Consider the following 23,956-nt stretch of genomic DNA (forward strand, 5'->3'; position numbering starts at 1 on the left):
CTTTTCAAGTCTATCTAAATAAACCTGATGTCCCTGGAGGCAGGCTTGAGACTAATTAGTGAGGCTAAAACTGATCAACGGCAGAAGCCCCATCTCTGAAGTGCGAGGCATGCTGGAGAGAGTCTAGCAGATGAATCTCTCCTCTGAAGCCCCACAGAAATGTGTGCCATCTTCTGCCCATCTGAGAGTCAGACCAAGGTGGGGCTGTCACCTGTGTAGACAGAGTTAGGACAGCCTTTCTACACACCTTCCATGCCTACTCGGATCAAAAAGCACGACAGGTGAATCTGTAATTTAATTTTACGCTCCTTTATAATTCTTTCCCACTCAAGATGCACATGATCCTGGGATGAACATCCGTGAATTCCCCCTGCAATTCCCACCTGGTTTTTCTGGGATGCTGGCCACACCGTGAGAAGCCTTACAGAAAATGAGTTGGCACTATTTGTTATCCCATATGGGCAAAAGCTTTGTTCTTTCTATGTTTATTTTGGCTCTTTCTAGAAGCCAGAATAGAGCATGTAATAAGACCAATTTTACTTTTCTTCCTCTGAAAAAAGTTGCTTCTTACAACATGTGAGAGACCAGTATCATGGTTCCCTTTGAGTTTTCCTAGGTTTAAACAATTGGAATAAATCTGGGTTTGAGTCACTTGAACCTGAGTTCCAGTCCTGGCTGCTTCTATGACTAGCTGGTACATCCTAGAAACATCACTGACCTCTCAGAGCACGAGCTCCCTTATCTGTAAAATGTGGGTGGCATCACCTGTCACCCAGAGTTGGGAGGATTATAAGAGCAAAAGCATGACAAGTGTTGCTTAGCCTGGGCCTGCCCACAGCAGGTGCTCCAAGGAGCTGGTTCCTCCCTTAAGAGTGAAGACAGTCCCGGGCATCAATGCTGTAAAACTCCCCCAAACACTGTGTTGTTATCCCCACCACACCTCTTTCACAGTCTCTGCCAGGCGCTCTTCCTCTGAGGCCAAGCACTTGAGTTCAGCCCTTTGCTGGATGGCCTCTAGGATCAACCTGTGATGCCTCAGGATGGTTTCGAAGGCAGCACTTTCTGGGGTCATCACTGAACAAAGAGGGATTGAAAACTCATTAGTAAAACTATGAGCACCATTTTTCCCTTTCATCTTTTCTCAACTCAGTTCATCATAATGAGAATATACTTCATCTATCTCCCACCTGGAGTTGGGAGTGAAGAAGATGGCAAACATCACTGTAATCAGAGTATAATTAATATAAGCTTAGAAGAATTGCTGCACATTTTACTTTGAAAGGTTTACAGACACCCATGTCCTTGAACAAAATTGCCAGTCCTTACTTCTACTGGTCAGGATGTGGAAGACTACCGTAAGAGAGCTGTTTCCTGCAAAGACTGACAATAATCTCTGGTGGGGGCAAAGCCAGCACAGAGGCCAGGCAACCTACCTGCCCGGAAGTAAGCGTCTGCGCCAGGCTCCCTTCGTATTTCCTCCGTGAGCAGGTTCAATGGGCAGGCCTTTGTCTCCTGAGCCACAAGCAGCAGTCGCCAAATGGCTGCTGCAGAGAGAGTCTGCTCTTCTAGAACTGCTGACGTCAGAGCACTGAAACCACCTGAACCAGAGTCACGTTTCACAAGCTTCTCCATGACCTTCAAGATGCGGCACAAACATACACATAAGGGACTTTCTAGCCACTGGCCCAGCTGCAGAGCTGCAAGTCTGAGCACTGGGTCGTAGTGAACATATTTCTGGGGAGGAGTTTTTCAACATCCTTCACTTCTTTCAACCTGAGAGATGTTTATACACGAGAAGGTTCTTCATTCCTCCTTTTGAATGCTTTTCCTTATCACTGCAGAAATTACAACTATCCTACTTGTCACTCTTAGAAATTGAATCACCTACTATCTCCTTCTCTGCTGACCCCTTAGCATTTCTCAACATGGCTGCATGTGTGTATGTTTATATAAAATAGAAATACATTAAAAATATATATATGTTAATCTTTTTTCCTTCTTTCTCAATTTTGCCCACCCTTCCTCCCTCTCTCTCTTACCTCTCTTTCTCCAGGGGCTAAACTCTTCACACGTGGGATCATTTTTTGTAACATCTGGTTGTCTGTGAAAATCTCTGAGAGGTTTTCGTGATACCGCCTCAATAGTTCAATCCCATAATCATCAGGGCTTGCTTGGACTGTAAGGATATTAGCACAACAACAAAACCTCCTTAACGCCTTTTCTACACGACATGAGGGGAGTTACAAATGCGGACAGAAGAACAGATTAGCACAGCAGCTCTGTCTCTTCTGGAGCATAAGTGCAGCTCGTGGCTTGGGGCCTCACACATGTATGCTCACGTCTCCTCTGGTCTACACTTAATCACTCAGTGTTGCAGGGTCACAAAACCACCAATACTTTGAAAGTTAGCACCCAGTGGTAGAAGCTAGTGATTGCTCAACCGGGGGTAATTAGAAGGCTGCACTTGTAAGAGGTGCAGATGTAGAGATTCAAGGGATGTTATCTACCAGGCCTGAGGTAAAGGATCCATGCAGCGATCCAAAGTACAGGCAGGCACAAGTCAGGACGGCGGTAGCAAAGCTGACCCATTGTTCTTCTGTTTGTATGCCCTCTCAGCCAATCTGTTAGTTACTCTCTTTTAAGAAAGGTTATATTTATTTGAAAGTAAAGAAAAATCAAAACTATCAGGCATTCCCATTAGCTTTGTAGATATTTAAAAATTTATTTTCCTCTCTGGCCCAGTAACTCCACTTCTGGGAATCTAGCCTTAAGAAATGATCTGAAGGCAAAAAAAAAATCTGTGTACAAAGATATTTGCCACTGAGAAGCTTGTGATGATGATGATCACAACTAATATTTACTGAGTGCGTATTATATTATGTGCTGAGCACTGTGCTCCATGTTTACATATATCATCTCAAAGTAGCCACAAAAATGAAGGTGGAAGGTACCATTCTTACCACCATCTCACAGGGGAGACAATGAGGTACGGAAGGGTTAAGTCATTTACTCAGGGTCACAGAGCTACCAAAGAAGTCAGGATGCAAATCCCAGTAATCTTCATAGTCTTAACCATTATGCTACATGTGCCCCTAGACATGGGCATGAGTAAGACAGCATAAGTATACTTATGATAGAAACTACATAGCCTTAAAAAAAATAGAATTCTAGGGAGTGTTCTGAAATGTGGAGGAGAATGTTTATGTTATATTGATAAGTGGGGGAAATGGTAAAATATGGTAGAGTATCTCAACATTGTAAAAATAATGTGATAGATAAAATATGTCAATGTGTTTAATACTGAAATTATCACGTGGTGGGATTTGAAGTTTTCTTATTTTTTAAACTGTTCAAGTTTGTATAAGTATATATTATTCTTACAAGCTAGTTAGAAAGTTCTCTCATTTCCCAAATAGCCTTCTTCTGAAAACCATTTCATTCTCAAACGTTCTGGGATGGGGGATGATTGGCTAGAGTTGGGTTGTTTTTCAAAGGGATAGTCGCAAACTGGCTGGACACGAGGGGTGGTTAATTCTGGGCACTGCTGGGACCGAACAGCACTCCAGTGGGAGTGGGGACGTCAGGACCTGAATTCCTGCTGCTCACACGTGTGAGTCCATCTGCTCCACAGGCGTTCACAGGTGGCACGTGACAGCCCCGGGAAAGCCACACTTCTAGACCCTGAACCACGGGAACATCACGGGGGAGCTTAATGGAGAAGAAATTCTTAGATTTCCGATCCTAACTCCAGAGATATCGAGAATCACTGATTTGTGACAGCTAGTTTCTCTTTCACAACGGCCTTTCTTAACATTGTCTTATCTCCCCCGCCAGCAAGGAGCCAAAAGGGTGTTTTAAGCTATAATTTTCTGTAGGAGTGGTTCCAGTCCAGAGAGTCAATAATTAACTAATACCTGTGGTGCTCGGTAAAGCAGCTAATTTCTGCAAATTCTCCAGCAGAAGGCCCAAGTTTGGGAATGTCATCTTCACAGCCTGAAGGAGTTTTACCAAACTCTCAGCGCTCAGGGTCTTCTCTTCAGTCATTCTGTGCAACAAATTTTCTATTGTCTCCTTGGGTGTTCCACCCTCACAGCAATTCAGAATCACCTGCAGTGGCAAGCAATCAACCCGACACCAGTTACTGGAAATTCTAAGTGCATTTGACACACCACTGGAAAGACCAGCAAGACAGCATTACAAACCGCCCCGACTCCAGGTCCTCTTCTGCTTGTCTCTAGCGCTAGTTTTGTCATAGTCTCTTCCTTATTCTGTTTCAATAAAAATCCAAAACATTCTCCAAACAAACAGCTCCATGAAAATCTTTCTTTCTCAATTGTGGGTCTGTGCATATTCTTTGCCTCTGACAGTTTGCATTTTGTGAAAATATTCTTACGCTAGGCCTATATGATAGAGCAAGCAGCTTACATCTAAGCTTTAGATTGAGTTTGTTCAGACACTAAGATTGCAAAACTGACTGGCAATTAATAAATACAGTTACAGTGTTTTTCATCTCTGTTCAGTCAAGTACATGACAGTGGCAGAGGCTGCAAGTTCAGAGCAATTCTATTACTTTACTTCCTTTTACTTTATTTGCATTGCAATTTGAATACCCGGATACTTCATACATTTGTCTGTGGCCTCCAAAATAATAGATTTAAAGTGCACTTCAGGATAATTTTTCTAGCAGATTCCTCATTATCCAGCCCTCTCCTCCCCAGTGGCCACATGCACCAGCTCCAGTCACCATCCCACAGTTCTACCCACTTGTTCTTCCCTGGTATGCTAGAGGGTTTTCTGAGTCAAGAGGGCACAGGCCTCCAGCAAAAGGTTGAAAAATCAAACACCTGACAGTTATTTTAAAGATATTTTCCAATCACAATAGAACTAGCCTTAATGGACTGCAATTAAATATGTATAACTTGGCTCTTGTGGATAATGCAGGGGATTATTTCAATACATGTAATCTACAGTAACTGAATTTTGAACTTTCCTTTGGGAAAATGCCAGCTCTCCGGAGAAAGTCAAGCAGATGGTCACAGTAGCATGCCAGAGGACGCTATTATCAAATTACTTCTGTTTTAAAATAATAAATTTAGCTATAAAACCAAATTGGTTTTATATATGTAAAAGAAATATCTATATTACATATATGAAAGGCATGTGTATATTATAAATTAAGTTGTCACATACCTTGTCCATACAGAATATAGTCTTTCTCTTTGTTTAAGGTCTAATATATATTAGATTTCTACTAAATGAGCTAAAATTTAAAACTTAAGGGCTTGTATCTAAAAATCGTACTGATTTTTGTGCTATGTCTTAGCTCATAAACAATAACCTGATACAAAACGAGGCAGCCAGATACTGTAAAGAGTGGGTATGAACTTTAAAGCCGGACAGGCCTAGTTTGAAATCCAGTTCTAAAATGTATGGCCTGTGTGACCTTGGGCAATTAAGTCTTTAAACCTTATTCTTCTCATCTGCAAAAGAAGATAACAATACCAACTCTTGCACTGTCAGTATGACAATTCTCTAAAATGAAGTTGCCATTTGTAGAGCTGAGCAAAACTCCTAGGACATATGTGATTGTTAATAAATGATAGTGGTTATTGATATCATTAGGAAGCAGGATGCACAGTGGGTAAGAGATGTGCTTTGTTTAGAAGTCTGGGTTCCAATGCTGGCCCCAAGCAGCTGTGCCTTTGGGTACGCTGCTTACCATTCTTAGCTTCTGTTTCTTCATCTTTAAAGTTAGGGTATTAACCATAACTTCATAAAGTTGCTGCGGGGGTAGAATTTAGTAATGCTTTAAAGGTCCTCAGTACATTACTTGGCACACAGTAAACAATAAATAAATAAATGGCAGCTATAGCAATTACTATTCTTGTATCTGTTTCCAATCCTGAAGTGAAAAAATGCCTATTTACCCCCAGAACCCAAGGTATGTTTACAGAAGGGCCATGGTACCTATGATTAGCATCATTCCATAAGAGAGAAAAAGTTCCAAAAGGCCTGAGAGCATGTTCCACATGGTCTAAAAACCCTGTACCTATGCGATCAACATTCACCTCTACACTCCTGCTTTATTATTTTGCTTCAGTTTTCATGAGAAAGAGTAGCCTAATGAAGCTCTGGTGGAACCCCAATCCTAAGAAGTGTTTTTGTGATTTACAACTAATTTAAGTTCTTCTGCTTCAGCCCTTTCTGTCAAGTAAACTGAAAGTGACAGAAGAAAATGACAGCATGGTCTGCCTGGCTGCAGGGAATGGGGCTGAGTTTGGGCTCTACCTATAAATGCTATTTTTATCAAGATAATGAAACAGTTCAAAGGACACATTCAATCTAGCTAATAAGGAAAAAGTTTGAATGAGTAATTGAATGAAATCGCTAAACGAGGAATGAGATATTTCTAGAGCTATAAGCAACTTACTTAAACTGAGTGCCTGAAATTAAACTTAATCTGAAGTCTAAGGAGAAAACAGGGGTTTAATCTTATTCTGTTCATATATTATCTTTCTCAAGAAGTGCAAAGGAGTTAAACTTTTAAAAACATAATTTGCAAAATACAATTTTGAGATTAAAGTTTTTCCCATTTTATATGAAAAAAAGAGCAATATAAGATCGAGAAGAAGAAAATCTAGGATCCAGTCCTCACTATCAATCCAGTACACAGCCATCACACCAGTGGTTTCTAAACATTTTCTCTCCTCAACATTTAAGCCACTTCCCACAGTTTGGTACCACAAAAGTTCTCTGTCCCTATTCCTTCCTTCCAGATATAAAAATATTTTTAGCACAAAGTTGAAATCATAACACCAACAAATACAGTTATCTAGTTGATTTGAGAAGTCATGCCAGCAGTTTTATGAGGATTTTAGCAGCTGGCTGGTGGGAGTGTAAATTGGTACAACCTTCCTGAAGGGCAATTTGGCAATATGTATCAAACACTTGAAAAATTTTACTCTCTATTCCAAAATCTCACTTCTTAGAAATTATCCTGAGAAAATAATCTGAGAAGTATGCAACAATTTGTGTGTAAAATGTTCCCCTGTAACATTATTTATAATAGCAAAATATTGAATAGCAAAAACTAAGAAACAAATGCCCCCAAATAATTAATGAATTATGGTATATCCATTAGACAATACAATGCAGCTACCAAAATCCTTATGTAGGTATGGAAATATATTCACAATATATTCAATTAAAAAATAAAGTTACAAAGCTATATGATAATCCCATCCCAGGATGATTCAAATGAGAAAAAGTGGGAGCACATGTTCCAAAATGTTAGTAGTGATCATCTCTGGGTGGTGAGATGGTGGAAGATTTGGACTTTTTTCTTTCTGCTTGTTTTCCCAATTTTCTAAAGATGAACAGTGTATCATTTCTGTAAAAAGTGTCATAACAATTAGAAATGTGCCTAAACACTTTAACTCTTGGGGCAAATGTTTTATATCAAAATCCCACGGAGTCAGAGCAGGAATATCCAACCATCCACGCATCTAAAGATGTAATGTTTGACTATAGTATGCAAGGCACTCAGCAAGCTGGTGTAGCGGATACACGGAGGTATGAAGCAAGAACCTGAGCTTCAAGGTGCTTACTATGTAGTATGTGAAGAAATACTGCAAGGTAAAAAGTGCTCGGTGTCACAAAAGAGGTTTAAAACAAGTGCTGCAGAAAGGAGGAAGAGATACTCGACAGTTACCCTTTTCTCAGAGCCAGTCAGGAATTCCTCCTCGCCCGTTTCCAGGAACTCCAAAATAGGTCTCAGCTGTGTTACACACCGGATCAGGTCCTCTTTGTGTTCTAGTAACAGAACAGACAAGGTCTTTCCCTCCTCTGTGCTCCCTGGGGGAGAAAGAGCTAGAGACGAACAAGAGAAGCTCGTCAATTTGAAGAAAATGACAGCATGGTTTGTCAAGAGAGATCTAACAGAATAGTAAAGCGATTCTCAGCCAGTTCTGAGCACCCGAATGCAGAATCTCCTTTTGGAGAGGAAAATGCTTTATTATTCTGTTTAACCTCTATGAAAGGAAAAATGTTTCATGTATCTGTCGAAACACAAAGCTGTAAAGCCAGCCAGAGGTTAACCTCTGGTTGGCAAGGCCACTGCTTTGTATCTAACCCAAACGAGAGAAACTTCAGCCTTTAAGTGCTGTCAGCAAACCAGTTCACTGTGGGCACTCAAAACACTGATTTGGATGTGTGGCTTTCTGAAGGGCAGGAGAACACTGATGGTATTCTCCAACTCCAAGGTGTCAGATTAGTTAACTAGGGGGTAGAAATGAAGACTCAAATTCAGTTTGTATATATTAACATGCAGTCTCTGGAACTACAGGTAGAATTTATGTGAAAATCACTTTAACAATAACTAAGCCATTGAAGAAATGTATCACTGGAGCAAGCTTTACAGCATCTGCCCAGAATAAAATTCAGTCACTCAGGTGGATAAGGTTTCTCGTACCTTTTGGCTGCACTGCTTCTACAGCCTCTGGCTGTCTGTCTAACAGTGTTGTCTTTACCGCAGGATTAGAATCTTGGAACAGCCTCAACAGGGACACGACAGTCTGAACATCCAGGCTCTCACTTCTTACTTTATCCAGGATTCTCTGGAATGCTGACTGTCCTTCTTCACCCACAAGACATCCCATTATGGTCTGTAGAACACAAGTGCCCAGAAAGACAGATTAGCCAGCCACAAGAACTCCATGCTCCTTGGATTTGGCAAGTGGGCCCTCAACAGTTTGATCCCCACCTACTTGACCTTTCTATGGCATTTGACGGTACTATCACCTCTACAGCACAATTCTCCTCTGACTTCTTGACACTGAAGCATTTTGGGTAAGAACTCACCTTTCTGACCACTCTTTTTCTGCCTTCCTCACTGGCTCTTCTTCCAAATCCATAAGCAAAAGCAGTACCTAAGACTGGTTTCAACTCTTTATTTTTTCTCACTTTATATACTCTCCTTTTGAAAAGCTCTCACACATATAGCTTTAACTATCACCTTTATGAAGACAACCCTGAAAACCAGTGCACTAATCTTGAACTCTGTCTCAATCCAGAGCCACAGTGTCTGTTAGATGTGCCTTATCCTCCATGGGTCTCAGCACCATATGCCTAAAACCCAACTCCCTTCATGACTTTTCAAAACCTAGAGCATTAAAATATCAACTCCAGGGGTAAAATAAACAACATTAGCATTCCTTTCTTCGGTCTGACAGAGCATCTCTCACACAAATGGAAGGAATGCCAACTGGAAGGCAGAATTAATATCTCTATTTCAGCAATAATGAAAAATCTGGTAATTGAAACTTAATTTCATGAGTATAGTCTTATGTATAATCTTTATATTTCTACTTGGCAAAACTACAACTTACCTCTGATGTTTTTTAGTGTCGATACTATAAAAGAAAATATTTTCTCATGAGAGTCTTTAGAGAGCAAAAAGGTTTTCTAGACACACACATGCACACACAGCCACATACACAACACAAAAGGATCTCTTGAACATGTACACTGGCAAAGTTCACCTAGACAGTTATTATATATTCTGACAGTAATTATATGTTTAAAATTGTTGTTTAGAGGAACTTTATCTCCTTCTCTCCTCCCAAATAAACAGGATTATAAATGAGTTAGACTTTGTATTTCTTGAGTTTGTTCTAGCTTGTTTCCTGATCAGAGAGCTAAGTTAAACTTAAAAAAAAGGTTCCTATGAATTTTGGTCATCTCCAAAAGTAAACATAGATAAAACACAATTTAATAATCCTTATTAAGTTTTTATTGGAATAAGTAACTTCCATGAACATAAGATAAACTCATTTTGTCTCTATTTTAAAAATAACAAACAAATGAGATAAAAATGTAAGTTGAATGCTTAATTCTCTTTGGTCGCATTTATTCATCCTTTCTTGCTTTTATTAGTTGGCCTAAAATCTCTTTAGAATGCCTCTTCCCTGACAGCAGTAGGGACCTGAGTAGGCAGCCTGGGGTTCCCAGTATGCCTCCAGGTTTTCATGCCCTTGAGCTGAACCTAATGACTTGCTTCTAAGGAAAAGAATATGGCAAATGTAATGGGACACCACTTGTGAGGCTAGGTTACTGTGACTTCCATCTTGCCCATGTGTGGACTCCCTCAGTGTCTTTCCTCTATGGGATGCAAGCTGCCATGTTGAGAGGTACCCTATAGAGAGGCCCATGTGGCAAGAAACTCACATCCCCGGTCAACAGTCAGTGAGTGAGCTTAGAAAGAGACACTCCCCAGCTGAGCATCGACATGTCCGCAGCCCAGGCTGACACCCTGAGTACAGCCCTGTGACAGACCCTGAGCCAGGGACTCAGGTAAGCTATGCCTGGATTTCTGACCCACAGAAACTGTGAGGTCATAAACGTTTGTTCTTTTAAGCTGCTAAATTTTAAGACTAATTTGTTCAACACAGGAGTAGGTATCTTATAAAGACCCACTATTGCTAATGCCCTTAGTTTTAAACCTGTTTCTTCCTCTTTATTCTCCATTTCTATCCTCCCTCCCTCCCTCCCTCCCTCTTGTGCACTTAACTGATACAACATACAGCTATCTCATTCTATCCTAGGCCAGTTTTCTTCCCCCCGTAGCTCTCTGAATACCCCAGATCCACCTCTCTCAGTATCCAATTTGTCTGGCATTATCATTTGAGCCAGTGGGGAAGAGAAGCTTTCATCAATGGTGGCATCTGATGCGCTTCTCATTATCGTCTCTGCTGTTTCCTCCTCTGCAGAACTGCTCAGCAGTGAAATTAAAACATTTGTTAACTTCATTGCTCAGCAGTGATACCAGGGTGACCATCTGGGAAGAGAAGCGGGGGTAGGCTGATGAAAGGGCCAGAAGGGAGCAGACAGCTGCCTGGAAAGCCCTGCTCTCTGCTCTTTCTTCCAGTACCTACTGGGGACCTGCACCAGAGCCAGTGCTGTAGCTTACTCTATCAGCCCCCTAAGCTGCCTGGGGTTCCACAGTGGAGTGAGCCCTTTTCTGAAATAGGGGATCTGACTAAACAGAAGGGTGTCACATATTGCAATAGGCTGGAATTCACTGATTGCTATCACATAACAGAACTCTAAGAAATGGACCAAAACAGAGTTTTATTCTTTAACCAGACATTTGGAACTCCTTTGATTCTTAGAGTTAAAGGTACTTCAATAAATTTGTATCAATTCATGGTCACAGAAGTACTCAAAGTACTTTTATCTATGAGTGAAATATAGGTCAATATGTTTAAAGATGGGACAGTTTTCTTTCCCTCTGTTATATGTGAAAAAACCATTTAATCTTTCCCTTACACTCAGATCTTTTAATTGAATTTACTTATTTTCCCAACCATTTGCCTACTGCCTTCGGATTTGTCTTTGTTACACTATATTCTTGTTCGCTCATGCCTTCCTGAATGCTGAGGGCCAGGCAATGGCAATAATGAGACAGACCACAACAGCTCAATACCATCCCAGATACCGTGCATACTTGCCATCTACTTTACTACTTACATCAGATCCTGGAGGCATTACTACGACTACTTAAAGGAGAGTCAGAGAGGTGAAGTAACTTGCCCAAGTTTGCATGGCTAGTGAGCAGAATACCCTGATGAAACACTGAGCTCATTCCAATGATCTGGCACACCTTTCACCCAGTTCCATCTCCCAAACTTCGAGTGTAACCAAATCCATTTCACTGGATTTTATTGGACTTACTAGAATCAACATCACTTGAACACTGAGTAGCATCTAGACAATCTGTACCATTCCTCCTGGTCTCACTGATTAGTGAAGAGACTGGTATACAATAGGTGATTAATAAATGTTTGTTTAACTGAATGAAATTCCCTTCCCATAAGACCACTAACCCTTCTAGCTATAGCTGCATATCTTAGATTTAATAATTAGCAGAAAGGAGATCTGAAAAAAACAACTTAAGTTCATCTCTCATAGACCTGTAAAGTGAACCCTATCCACTCACTTCTCAAGAAGGTTACCCTATACTGTGTCAGTGAACACAGTCCACAAAACACAGACCTACAGGTCTTGACAAACCTCTGAAGTAGTAACACAGATGAAAACATCAGATTCACATAAGAGCCTTCACTGTTGTTTGCCTTTGAAACAAAGTTGAAGGAAAAAAGGATGCTACCAGGTCTTCAGCTTTGGGAGTCTTTCTAGAACTTTAGGTGAAAAGTGGATCAAACAGCAAGGAAATCAATAGTAGAAAAAGTTATCTCCTTATTCTAGTCAAACACTCACCTTGCTATCTACACAATTAATTAAAAGCAGGGACACGGCTAGGAATAAAGCAAGTAGACAATTAAAAGTTCTAACATAAAAGGTGTAAAAAAGTATAAGTTTGCCTTTAAATACAGGTTTTACTCAGCTCAGCCAGAAAGCCTCTTAGGTCAGTATCAGCTTTTTCTAATGGTAAGAGATACTACACTGAGATAGAGACAAGGGGAAGCCACTTTCCCATCCCGGCACCCAAGAGATTTCTCCTTAATCAGTTTTGGCTTTGGTTTCATGCAATTCAAGCTGCCCAGATTCTTCTCATATTGCTGCAATCACTGCTCAGGGAATGGCTTTGCCACCTTTCATCATTTATCTCAGGAAATAAAATAATCAGGACACTGGTTCATGATGTCCTCCCTTAACGCAATCCAGGTCAGGTACATACCTCATATCTGTTTTTAAGAAAAGGAACAGGCTGGTCCATCTCAATCAGAACATCACTCACAAGCCTTAACAGGCCTCAAAATTACACACCTAAGTGTAGATTATAGTTAACGTTGAGCCATCTTTTTAATTTATGATGATGAACCAAATAACAGCCAACAACAACAAAAAACATTCAAAGCTCTCTGGGAGCTAAAGATGTATAAACAGAACAGTGACAAACAAAACCCCCAAACAACCTTTACAACTGTAGCTAAAATGCAGAATGATGTTCCAAGTGAACAGTTCTAATAAATACGTTCGACACTGAAGTCTTTTGGGGATTCCTGTAGTTGGGTGACTTCTGTATACACTTCTCAAAAAATTACATACGTGGCAGGATTTCTTTGCTGTCAAGACATTCTGTAAGGATAGGGATCCAGTCTTATTTATGTTTATTTTCCTAGCAACCACCTCAATGCCTGGCACATACCAGTTGCTCAGTAAATATTTGCTGAATCAAGGAGAAAGCAAAGAATAACACTTGGGAAATGCGTATTCAGCAGCTACTCAAAACACTGAGAGCTGTCAGCATAGACACTGTGACATCTGCCATCATACATTAAGAATTTTGTTAAGCCATTAACTTCTCCAGCAATGCTTCTCAAAATGTAGTCTAGAGAGACCAAAAAAGCAGTCCATGGGGAACTTGTTAAAGATGGAGATTCCCAAGCTCTACCACAACGTAAGAATCAGACTCTGGAAATGTGGTCTGGAGGTGTACATTTTAACAAATCCACCATTTTAACAAGTGCATCATTTTTATATATACTGAACTGCTGTTCTAGAGACTGATGGCTTTGTATGAGACACTACACCTGCAGTTCAGGAAGCTACTTCCAAGGGTAATGGTATCTATCTGAAAGCATGACTTAAGCAAACTAAGCTTAAAACATCAACAGCAAACCATCTCATGTCAGAGTAAGTGACCATGGTACTAGGATATTATAAGGCATTAAGTGAAAAAGGAGTTTCAAGACTGACTGAGTCTAAAAATGACTTTTTTTTAAATGACTTTTTAATTTTTAATATTTTTTTAAATTTTAATCACTTTATTTTATTATTTTTTTCTTTCTCTCTTTTCTCCCTTTTCTTCTGAGCCGTGTGGCTGACAGGGTCTTGGTGCTCCAGCTGGGTGTCAGGCCCGAGCCTCTTAGGTGGGAGAGCTGAGTTCAGGATATTGGACCACCAGAGACCTCCTGGCCCCACGTAATAGCAAACGGCAAAAGCTCCCCCAGAGATCTCCATCTCAATGCTAAGACGCAGCTCCACTCAACGACCAGCAAGCTACAGTGCTGGACACCCTATGCCAAACAACTAGCAAGACAGGAACACAACCCCGCCCATTAGCAGAGAGGCTGCCTAAAATCATAATACAGTCACAGACACCCCAAAACACATCACCAGACACAGTCCTGCCCACCAGAAAGATCCAGCTTCATCCACCAGAACACAGGCACTAGTCCCCTCCCCCAGGAAGCCTACACAACCACTGAACCAACCTTAGCCACTGGGGACAGACACCAAAAACAACGGGAACTACAAATCTGCAGCCTGCGACAAGGAGACCCCAAACACAGTAAGTCAATCAAAATGAGAAGACAGAGAAACATACAGCAGATGAAGGAGCAAGGTAAAAACCCACCAGACCAAACAAATGAAGAGGAAATAGGCAGTCTACCTGAAAAAGAATTCAGAGTAATGATAGTAAAGATGATCCAAAATCTTGGAAATACAATGGAGAAAATACAAGAAACGTTTAACAAGGACCTAGAAGAACTAAAGAGCATAAAACAATGATGAACAACACAATAAATGAAATTAAAAATTCTCTACAAGGAATCAATAGCAGAATAACTGAGGCAGAAGAACAGGTAAGTGACATGGAAGATAAAACAGTGGAAATAACTACCACAGAGCAGAATAAAGAAAAAAGATTGAAAAGAATTGAGGACAGTCTCAGAGACCTCTGGGGCAACATTAAATGCACCAACATTTGAATTATAGGGGTCCCAGAAGAAGAAGAGAAAAAGAAAGGGACTGAGAAAATATTTGAAGAGATTATAGTTGAAAACTTCCCTAATATGGGAAAGGAAATAATCAATCAAGTCCAGGAAGCATAGAGAGTCCCATACAGGATAAATCCAAGGAGAAACATGCTGAGACACATATTCATCAAACTATCAAAAATTAAATACAAATAAAAAATATTAAAAGCAGCAAGGGAAAAGCAACAAATAACATACAAAGGAATACCCATAAGGTTAACAGCTGATCTTTCAGCAGAAACTCTGCAAGCCAGAAGGGAGTGGCAAGACATATTTAAAGTGATGAAAGGGAAAAACCTACAACCAAGATTACTCTACCCAGCAAAGATCTCATTCAGATTTGACGGAGAAATTAAAACCTTTACAGACAAGCAAAAATTAAGAGAATTCAGCACCACCAAATCAGCTTTACAACAAATGCTAAAGGAACTTCTCTAGACAGGAAACACAAGAGAAGGAAAAGACCTACAATAATAAACCCAAAACATTTAAGAAAATGGTAATAGGAACATGCATATCAATAATTACCTTAAATGTAAATGGATTAAATGCTCCAACCAAAAGACACAGACTGGCTGAATGGATACAAAAACAAGACCCGTATATATGTTGTCTACAAGAGACTCACTTCAGGCCTAGGGACACATACAGACTGAAAGTGAGGGGATGGAAAAAGATATTCCATGCAAATGGAAATCAAAAGAAAGCTGGAGTAGCAATCCTCTTACCAGAAAAAATAGACTTTAAAACAAAGACCAGGGCTTCCCTGGTGGCGCAGTGGTTAAGAGTCTGCCTGCTGATGTAGGGGACATGGGTTCGTGCCCTGGTCCGGGAAGATCCTGCAAGCCGCGGAGCGGCTGGGTCCGTGAGCCATGGCCGCTGAGCCTGCGCGTCCGGAGTCTGTGCTCCGCAACGGGAGAGGCCACAACAGTTAGAGGCCCGCGTACCGCAAAAAAACAAAAAACAAAAACAAAGACCATTACAAGAGACAAAGAAGGACACACATAATGATCAAGGGATCAATCCAAGAAGAAGATACAACAATTGTAAATATTTATGCACCCAACATAGGAGCACCTCAATACATAAGGCAAATGCTAACAGCCATAAAAGGGGAAATCGAAAGTAACACAACAATAGTAACACCCTACTTTCACCAATGGACAGATCATCCAAAATGAAAATAAATAAGGTAATAGAAGCTTTAAATGACATATTCAACAAGATGGACTTAATTGATATTTATAGGACATTCCAGCCAAAAACAACAGAATACACTTTCTTCTCAAGTGCTCATGGAACATTCTCCAGGATAGATCATATCTTGGGTCACAAATCAAGCCTTGGTAAAATTAAGAAAATTGAAATTGTAACAAGTATCTTTTCTGACCACAGTGCTATGAGACTAGATATCAATTACAGGGAAAAATCTGTAAAAAATACAAACACATGGAGGCTAAACAGTACACTACTAAATAACCAAGAGATCACTGAAAAAGTCAAAGAGGAAATCAAAAAATACCTAGAAACAAATGACAATGAAAACACGATGACCCAAAACCTATGGGATGCAGCAAAAGCAGTTCTAAGAGGGAAATTTATAGCAATAAAATCCTACCGCAAGAAACAAGAAACATCTCAAATAAACAACCTAAACTTACACTTAAAGCAATTAGAGAAAGAAGAACAAAAAACCCCCAAAGTTAGCAGAAGGAAAGAAATCATAAAGATCAGATCAGAAATAAATGAAAAAGAAATGAAGGAAATGATAGCAAAGACCAATAAAACTAAAAGCTGGTTTTTTGAGAAGATGAACAAAATTGATAAACCATTAGCCAGACTCATCAAGAAAAAAAGGGAGAAGTCTCAAATCAACAGAATTAGAAATGAAAATGGAGAAGTAACAACTAACAGTGCAGAAAAACAAAGGATCATGAGAGATTACTACAAGCAACTATATGCCAATAAAATGGACAACCTGGAAGAAATGGACAAATTCTTAGAAAAGCACAACCTTCAGAGACTGAACCAGGAAGAAACAGAAAATACGAACAGATGAATCACAAGCACTGAAATTGAAACTGTGATTAAAAATCTTCCAACAAACAAAAGCCCAGGACCAGATGGCTTCACAGGTGAATTCTATCAAACATTTAGGGAAGAGCTAACACCTATCCTTCTCAAACTCTTCCAAAATAAAGCAGAGTGAGGAACACTCCCAAACTCATTCTACGAGGCCACCATCACCTTCATACCAAAACCAGACAAAGATGTCACAAAAAAAGAAAACTACAGGCTAATATCACTGATGAACATAGATGCAAAAATCCTCAACAAAATACTAGCAAACAGAATCCAACAGCACATTAAAAGGATCATACACCATGATCAAGTGGGGTTTATCTCAGGAATGCAAGGATTCTTCAATATACGCAAATCAATCAATGTGATAAGCCATATTAACAGAGTGAAAGATAAAAATCATATGATCATCTCAACAGATGCAGAGAAAGCTTTTGACAAAATTCAACACCCATTTATGATAAAAAACCCTCCAGAAAGTAGGCATAGAGGGAACTTACATCAACATAATAAAGGCCACATATGACAAACCCACAGCCAGCATCATTCTCAATGATGAAAACCTGAAAACATTTCCACGAAGATCAGGAACAAGACAAGGTTGTCCACGCTCACCACTATTATTCAACATAGTTTTGGAAGTTTTAGCCACAGCAATCAGAGAAGAAAAAGAAATAAAAGGAATCCAAATTGGAAAAGAAGAAGTAAAGCTGTCACTGTTTGCAGATGACATGATACTATACATAGAAAATCCTAAAGATGCTGCCAGAAAACTACTAGAGCTAATCAATGAATCTGGTAAAGTAGCAGGATACAAAATTAATGCACAGAAATCTCTTGCATGCCTATACACTAATGATGAAAAATCTGAAAGAGAAATTAAGGGAACACTCCCATTTACCAATGCAACAAAAAGAATAAAATACCTAGGAATAAACCTATTAAGGAGACAAAAGACCTATATGCAGAAAACTATAAGACACTGATGAAAGAAATTAAAGATGATATAAACAGATGGAGAGATATACCATGTTCTTGGATTGGAAGAATCAACATTGTGAAAATGACTCTACTATCCAAAGCAATCTACAGATTCAATGCAATCTCTATCAAACTACCAATGGCATTTTTCACAGAACTAGAACAAAAAATTTCACAATTTGTATGGAAACACAAAACACCCCGAATCGCCAAAGCAACCTTGAGAAAGAAAAATGGAGCTGGAGTAATCAGGCTCCCTGACTTCAGACTATACTACAAAGCTACAGTAATCAAGACAGTATGGTACTGGCACAAAAACAGAAATATAGATCAATGGAACAGACAGAAAGCCCAGAGATAAACCCACGCACATATGGTCACCTTATCTTTGATAAAGGAGGCAAGAATATACAATGGAGAAAAGATAGCCTTTCGATAAGTGGTGCTGGGAAAACTGGACAGTTACATGTAGAAGAATGAAATTAGAACACTCCCTAACACCATACACAAAAATAAACTCAAAATGGATAAAAGACCTAAATGTAAGACCAGACACTATAAGACTCTTAGAGGAAAACATAGGTAGAACACTCTATGACATAAATCACAGCAAAATCCTTTTTGATCCACCTCCTAGAGTAATGGAAATAAAAACAAAAATAAACAAATGGGACCTAATGAAACTTAAAAGCTTTTGCACAGCAAAGGAAACCACAAACAAGACGAAAAGACAATCCTCAGTATGGGAGAAAATATTTGCAAACGAAGCAACTGACAAAGGATTAATCTCTGCAATATACAAGCAGCTCATACAGCTCAATATCAAAGAAACAAATAACCCAATCCAAAAATGGGCAGAAGACCTAAACAGACATTTCTCCAAAGGAGATATACAGATTGCCAACAAACACATGAAAGGATGCTCAACATCACTAATCATTAGAGAAATGTAAATCAAAACTACAATGAGGTATCACCTCACACCAGTCAGAATGGCCATCATCAAAAAAATCTACAAACAATAAATGCTGGAGAGGGTGTGGAGAAAAGGGAACCCTCTTGCACTGTTGGTGGGAACGTAAATTGATACAGCCACTATGGAGAACAGCATGAAGGTTCCTTCAAAAACTAAAATCAGAACTACCATATGACCCAGCAATCCCACTACTGGGCATATACCCTGAGAAAATCATAATTCAAAAAGAGACATGTACCACAATGTTCATTGCAACTCTATTTACAATAGTCAGGACATGGAAGCAACCTAAATGTCCATTGACAGATGAATGGATAAAGAAGATATGGCACATATATTCAATGGAATATTACTCAGCCATAAAAAGAAACAAAATTGAGTTATTTGTAGTGAGGTGGATGGACTTAGAGACTGTCATGCAGAGTGAAGTAAGTCCAAAAGAGAAAAGCAAATACCGTATGGTAACACATAAATATGGAATCCCAAAAAAAATGGTTCTGAAGAACTTACAGGCAAGACAGGAATAAAGATGCAGGCATAGAGAATGGACTTGAGGACACAGGGAGGGGGAAGGGTAGGCTGGGATGAAGTAAGAGAGTGGCATGGACATATATACACTACCAAATGTAAAATAGATAGCTAGTGGGAAGCAGCCACATAGCACAGGGAGATCACCTCAGTGCTCTGTGACCACCTAGAGGGGTGGGATAGGGAGGGTGGGAGGGAGATGCAAGAGGGAGGGGATATGGGGATATATGTATACATATAGCTGATTCACTTTGTTATAAAGCAGAAACTAACACACCATTGTAAAGCAATTATACGCCAACAAAGATGTTAAAAATAAATAAATAAAAAATTTTTTAAAAATACTGAGTTAATGTATCAGCAAACAAAAGCAGTCGTCACCTACTGAGCTCCTTCTATGTGCCTGCCGTTTTAGTGTGAGTTTTACATAAATCTTAATTAATTTCACAATGACCCTATGATGTAGGTGATAACACTACCAAATTTTACAAATTAGGAAATTAAGGCTTTCAGGTATTAAGCTGCTGAAGCTAACAATACTAGTAAATGGTAGAGCTGGATAAATAAATGGTATGTCCGTACAATGGGACCCTGCTCAGCAATAAAAAGGAATGAACATGCAACAACTTGGGTGAACCTCAAAATAGTTATGCTGAATGCAAGAAGCCAGACCAAAAGGAATACAGATTATATGATTCCATTTATAAAATACTCTAGAAAATGCACATTCATCTAGAGAGAGAGAAAACAGACAAGTGTTACCTGGAAAATAGCAAGTGGAAAGGGGCAGGATGGACGGATTGCAAAGGGATGTGACAAGATTTTTAGGGGTGATGATTATGTTCACTATCTTGATTGTGATGATGATTTCAGGTTTCAAAACTTAGCAAACTATAACCTTTAAATATGTACAATTTGCTGTACATCAATCATACCTCAAGCTGTCTAAAATAAAGTGAGAGAGAAAGAGAGAAGTACAGGGCCTACATACAAAGCAGTACCTCCCCAACTCTATATTTAATTTAATCTTACGTTCTTCAAGTATTTTTCCTTTTTTCTTTCTGTAGCTGAACAATTTATTATAGAATAAAACAGAATCAGTTTTAAATATAGCTACCAAGTGATTTGTAGTGCTCTTACTCTGACCTCTAAAACCGAGGAAGAAATAACATAAGCCTATAATGATCACCAACAGTGAATCAGTGTTATTGCAAAGTACTATTAACGTTATTGCCATCAAATGATTAGGACAAGCAGTGGGGGGGAAATGTTGAATGAATCCCTGTAGAGCAAACATTTCTTGAACACCTGTATGTGCCAGACACTTTTAGGTACACGTGTTGGGAAAAAAATGCATAAGGCACAGTTTAAGTTAGTACAGAGGTGACACTAATAATTTGAGTATTGCTGATCTAAGGAATGATGTTGCTCCTCTGTAACCAAAGTTAAGTGGAGAGGAAGTCTTAAGAGAGAAAATGAAGAGGTGTGTCTATAAGCTATCGAGGTAACAAACTAGTGACAAAATGATGGATTGAACAGCTAAGAGAACATCCAAGTGCAAAAATACAAAACCATAATGTCCTTCAGCATAATCAGTACAAAGAGTATCAAGGATTTACCACTTGAAACCTCCCCTAAGAGAGTCATCAGGGTCAGCCCAGTCTTGTAAACAGCTTATCTCTCAAAAAAACAATTTAGAGCCAACTGTCGATAAACCATGGTTAAAGTAAATACTTGATCTTGAATTTGTTTTTTAAAAAGTAACTTGCTATGAATCAGGGAACTATTTAAATAGTAGAAGGCATTTATTGCTTGGATTAATAGTAAATAACAGGGCTCCCCTGGTGGTGCAGTGGTTGAGAGTCTGCCTGCCAATGCAGGGGACATGGGTTCGAGCCCTGGTCTGGGAAGATCCCACGTGCTGCGGAGCAACTGAGCCCGCGAGCCACAATTACTGAGCCTGCGCGTCTAGAGCCTGTGCTCTGCAACAAGCGAGGCCACGATAGTAAGAGGCCCGCGCACTGCAATGAAGAGTGGCCCCCGCTTGCCACAACTAGAGGAAGCCCTCGCACAGAAACGAAGACCCAACACAGCCATAAATAAATAATAAAAAAATTAAAATTGCAACCTCCCTTTAAAAAAAAAAAAAGTAACTAACAGACACTAAATTGTCTACAGCAACATGGGAGGCCTCCCCACACTAACCCCTCAGTCAGATGAGCAAGACTACAGGGGCAGTGCCCGCTCACTCTGCCAGCACCTCTCAGAATGGGAAGCATGGCCGGAAGAAAGGGGAAGCAAGGGAGTCCTAAAGTGGCAGTGCAGTCAACCCTACAGCATTAGGTGTGAGGAACTGGGTAGTGAGGGAGCCCACAGGTGGGGATGCACCTCACTGAGATAATGAAAAAACAGAAAACGTCAGCTAAGAAATAGAGCATGATAACCATTTGACAGTTTTCTGTCAGGTGATGCCTATGTACCTTTATACATACATGACATACACGCATCATTTTTATCCCTTTGGGAGGCAGTAACTCAATGTGTAAGAGGAGAGCTCTAAAGTCAGAATGCTTAGGTTTGAATTCTTGCTCAGAGCTTAGTTTTATGAGCTCTGCAACCTTGGCCGAGTTACATCACCTCTTTGAGACAGTTCTCCTCATCCATAAAACAGTGATAAAAAATAATAAAATAGTATCCACCTCAATGATTTTTGTGAGGATTAGATGAGATAACATATGTATTGATACCAAGTGTATCAAGGTAAGAATTCAATAAATGTTCACCATTATTGTTTTTATGTCTGAAAATGACCACTGTATTCCTAAACACGATGCAATTTACTGTGTAAGTCCATATTAAATCCTTTTCGTACCATGTTTTGAGTATTTATTGTTGTTTGGTTTTTTGTTTTTATTACTTCATCTCTGATTTGGGGTTATCCATAACTACCTTCTGCCCCATTTTATTCCTGATTAATCAGGAGGAAATGGTAAGCTCAGTTAAGTATCCTGGATCAAAACCGGTTGTAAGCTGGGATCCACCTAGTGATCAAAATATAACTTCGTTTTGAAAGTCTCTTGCCTAGCACTTTTGCATGACTGTCCTTTAGGGGATAAATGTCAAAAAAAAAAAATTTAAAGTTTGAAAAAAATTGAGATCCTGATAACTGATTTGCTATCCTGAGAACACTAAACCAGCAAACAAATAAAACTCATGGTACCTACCTCCTTCTGTGCACCTTTAATTTCTGAACATTCTTCTAGTCTTTTTAAAACATCCTGGGTAATCAAGAGTGCATCTGAGAAGATTTTTTCATTTTCTAGAAGAAAATTAAGCTGGTAATGCTTCCCCTCATACTCTGAATGTAAAACAAAACAAAATTTAAAAAATCAGTGATTGATTACTTGAAATAATTTTTAAAAGTTTAAGCTGTCTGAGAACCTTTAGGTCATGTACTGCATTTGTAAACAAAACAGCTAATGTATCAGTTATGAGTAATAGCAAACAGCATCTCTAATAGCTTCCTCCTTTGTGCCATCATCATCCTAGTTAAAATAACGGGTAAGAATCAAAGATGGTACATGGTTATTTCAATACTGCTTTTCTGCTCTGTGGTTCATCTTCAGGCTTGCAACACTCAAAACCACAGACACTTTTAAAAGAAGAATACCCTAGTACAAGTATTGCATTGGATTTTGGTTTCCAATCTAACAGTGATCTTTGATAAATTTATCAATGAAACAAACAAACAAACAAAAAAATCATAAAGATCACTGAATCTAGTAACTGACAACAGAAGGACAGATTACAAAACAACTATTAAATGAATATTACCTGATTCTGGGCTTGCTTCCTTTGCCTCACTAAAGGTTTGTACAACAGGAGAAGGGGAAAAATCTTCAGCTGTCAGAGGAGTCTCCACAGGGGTGTCTGCATTCCCCTGAATCCCCTGGGCAGCAGAAGGATCCACACTCATCTCTTGCACAACCGTCTGGATCACTTCCCCCACCTCGGCTTTCACAGGGCCCCCTGGAGGGGTGGAAACATCCGGGGAAGAATGAAGCTCTCCAGCACCCTCGGAGGAAAGGATTTCTACTTCAGGCTTCTCCAACTCCTTCCTGGATGACTCTGAGGATGGTGTGGAGACATCCCTCACCACCTGACCCTGAACAGAGCAGTTTACAAGGCTAGCTAGAAGATTTTTACAACTAACAGCCACATCAAACATCTGTAGGCTGTCGGCTAAGGAGATGATTTTGGAGAAGTTGTGTTTGCCCACAGGTAGTTTGCCAGTGTACATCATTTCTAACAAGAGGGCAAACTCCTCAGGGCTCACGACAGATGCATCGATGGAGATGGTGTCTGTGTTGTCCAGCAGGGTTTTGAACAGAAGGCTGGCAGCAGCCAGGACAAGTTTGTGGGCCCTGAAGTAAATGGTACCAATGGAAATGGTGCAGTCACAGAACTGCTGCTCCTTGCACAGCGTGTAGAGCTGCTGCAGCAGCTGCCGGCTATAGTTGGGAAGCTCCATCGCATCAGCTCTGTCTGAGGACTTCCTTTACTCTCTTCTTCCAGAATCACTTTGTGAGGATCAGCACTAGATCCT

General features: G+C 39.8%; 1 protein-coding gene across 8 annotated transcripts in view; it reads right to left on the bottom strand.

Moving 5' to 3' along the window:
- The window catches only part of ZBTB40 (zinc finger and BTB domain containing 40), a 78,229-nt gene that overhangs the window by 19,013 nt on the left and 35,260 nt on the right, over positions 1-23,956 (bottom strand). For 5 of the 8 annotated variants that reach the window (XM_027109815.1, XM_027109818.1, XM_027109817.1 and 2 more), the window contains 8 exons: positions 23,185-23,954; positions 22,575-22,708; positions 8,471-8,663; positions 7,712-7,869; positions 3,915-4,107; positions 2,040-2,176; positions 1,434-1,635; positions 941-1,074 (listed from right to left, as the gene is read on the bottom strand). In XM_027109815.1, the coding sequence (XP_026965616.1) occupies positions 941-1,074; positions 1,434-1,635; positions 2,040-2,176; positions 3,915-4,107; positions 7,712-7,869; positions 8,471-8,663; positions 22,575-22,708; positions 23,185-23,881 (1,848 nt within the window). In that variant the 5' untranslated portion in view covers positions 23,882-23,954. Of the gene's footprint in view, positions 1-940; positions 1,075-1,433; positions 1,636-2,039; positions 2,177-3,914; positions 4,108-7,711; positions 7,870-8,470; positions 8,664-10,646; positions 10,671-22,574; positions 22,709-23,184; positions 23,955-23,956 lie in introns of those variants that run through there. The other 3 variants (XM_027109821.1, XM_027109820.1, XM_027109819.1) reach the window with 3 other exon arrangements.

The sequence above is a fragment of the Aethalodelphis obliquidens genome, unplaced genomic scaffold (assembly GCF_003676395.1).
Source record: "Aethalodelphis obliquidens isolate GAN/ISIS:26980383/991018 unplaced genomic scaffold, ASM367639v1 scaffold9, whole genome shotgun sequence".
NCBI classification, from domain to species: Eukaryota; Metazoa; Chordata; class Mammalia; order Artiodactyla; family Delphinidae; genus Aethalodelphis; species Aethalodelphis obliquidens.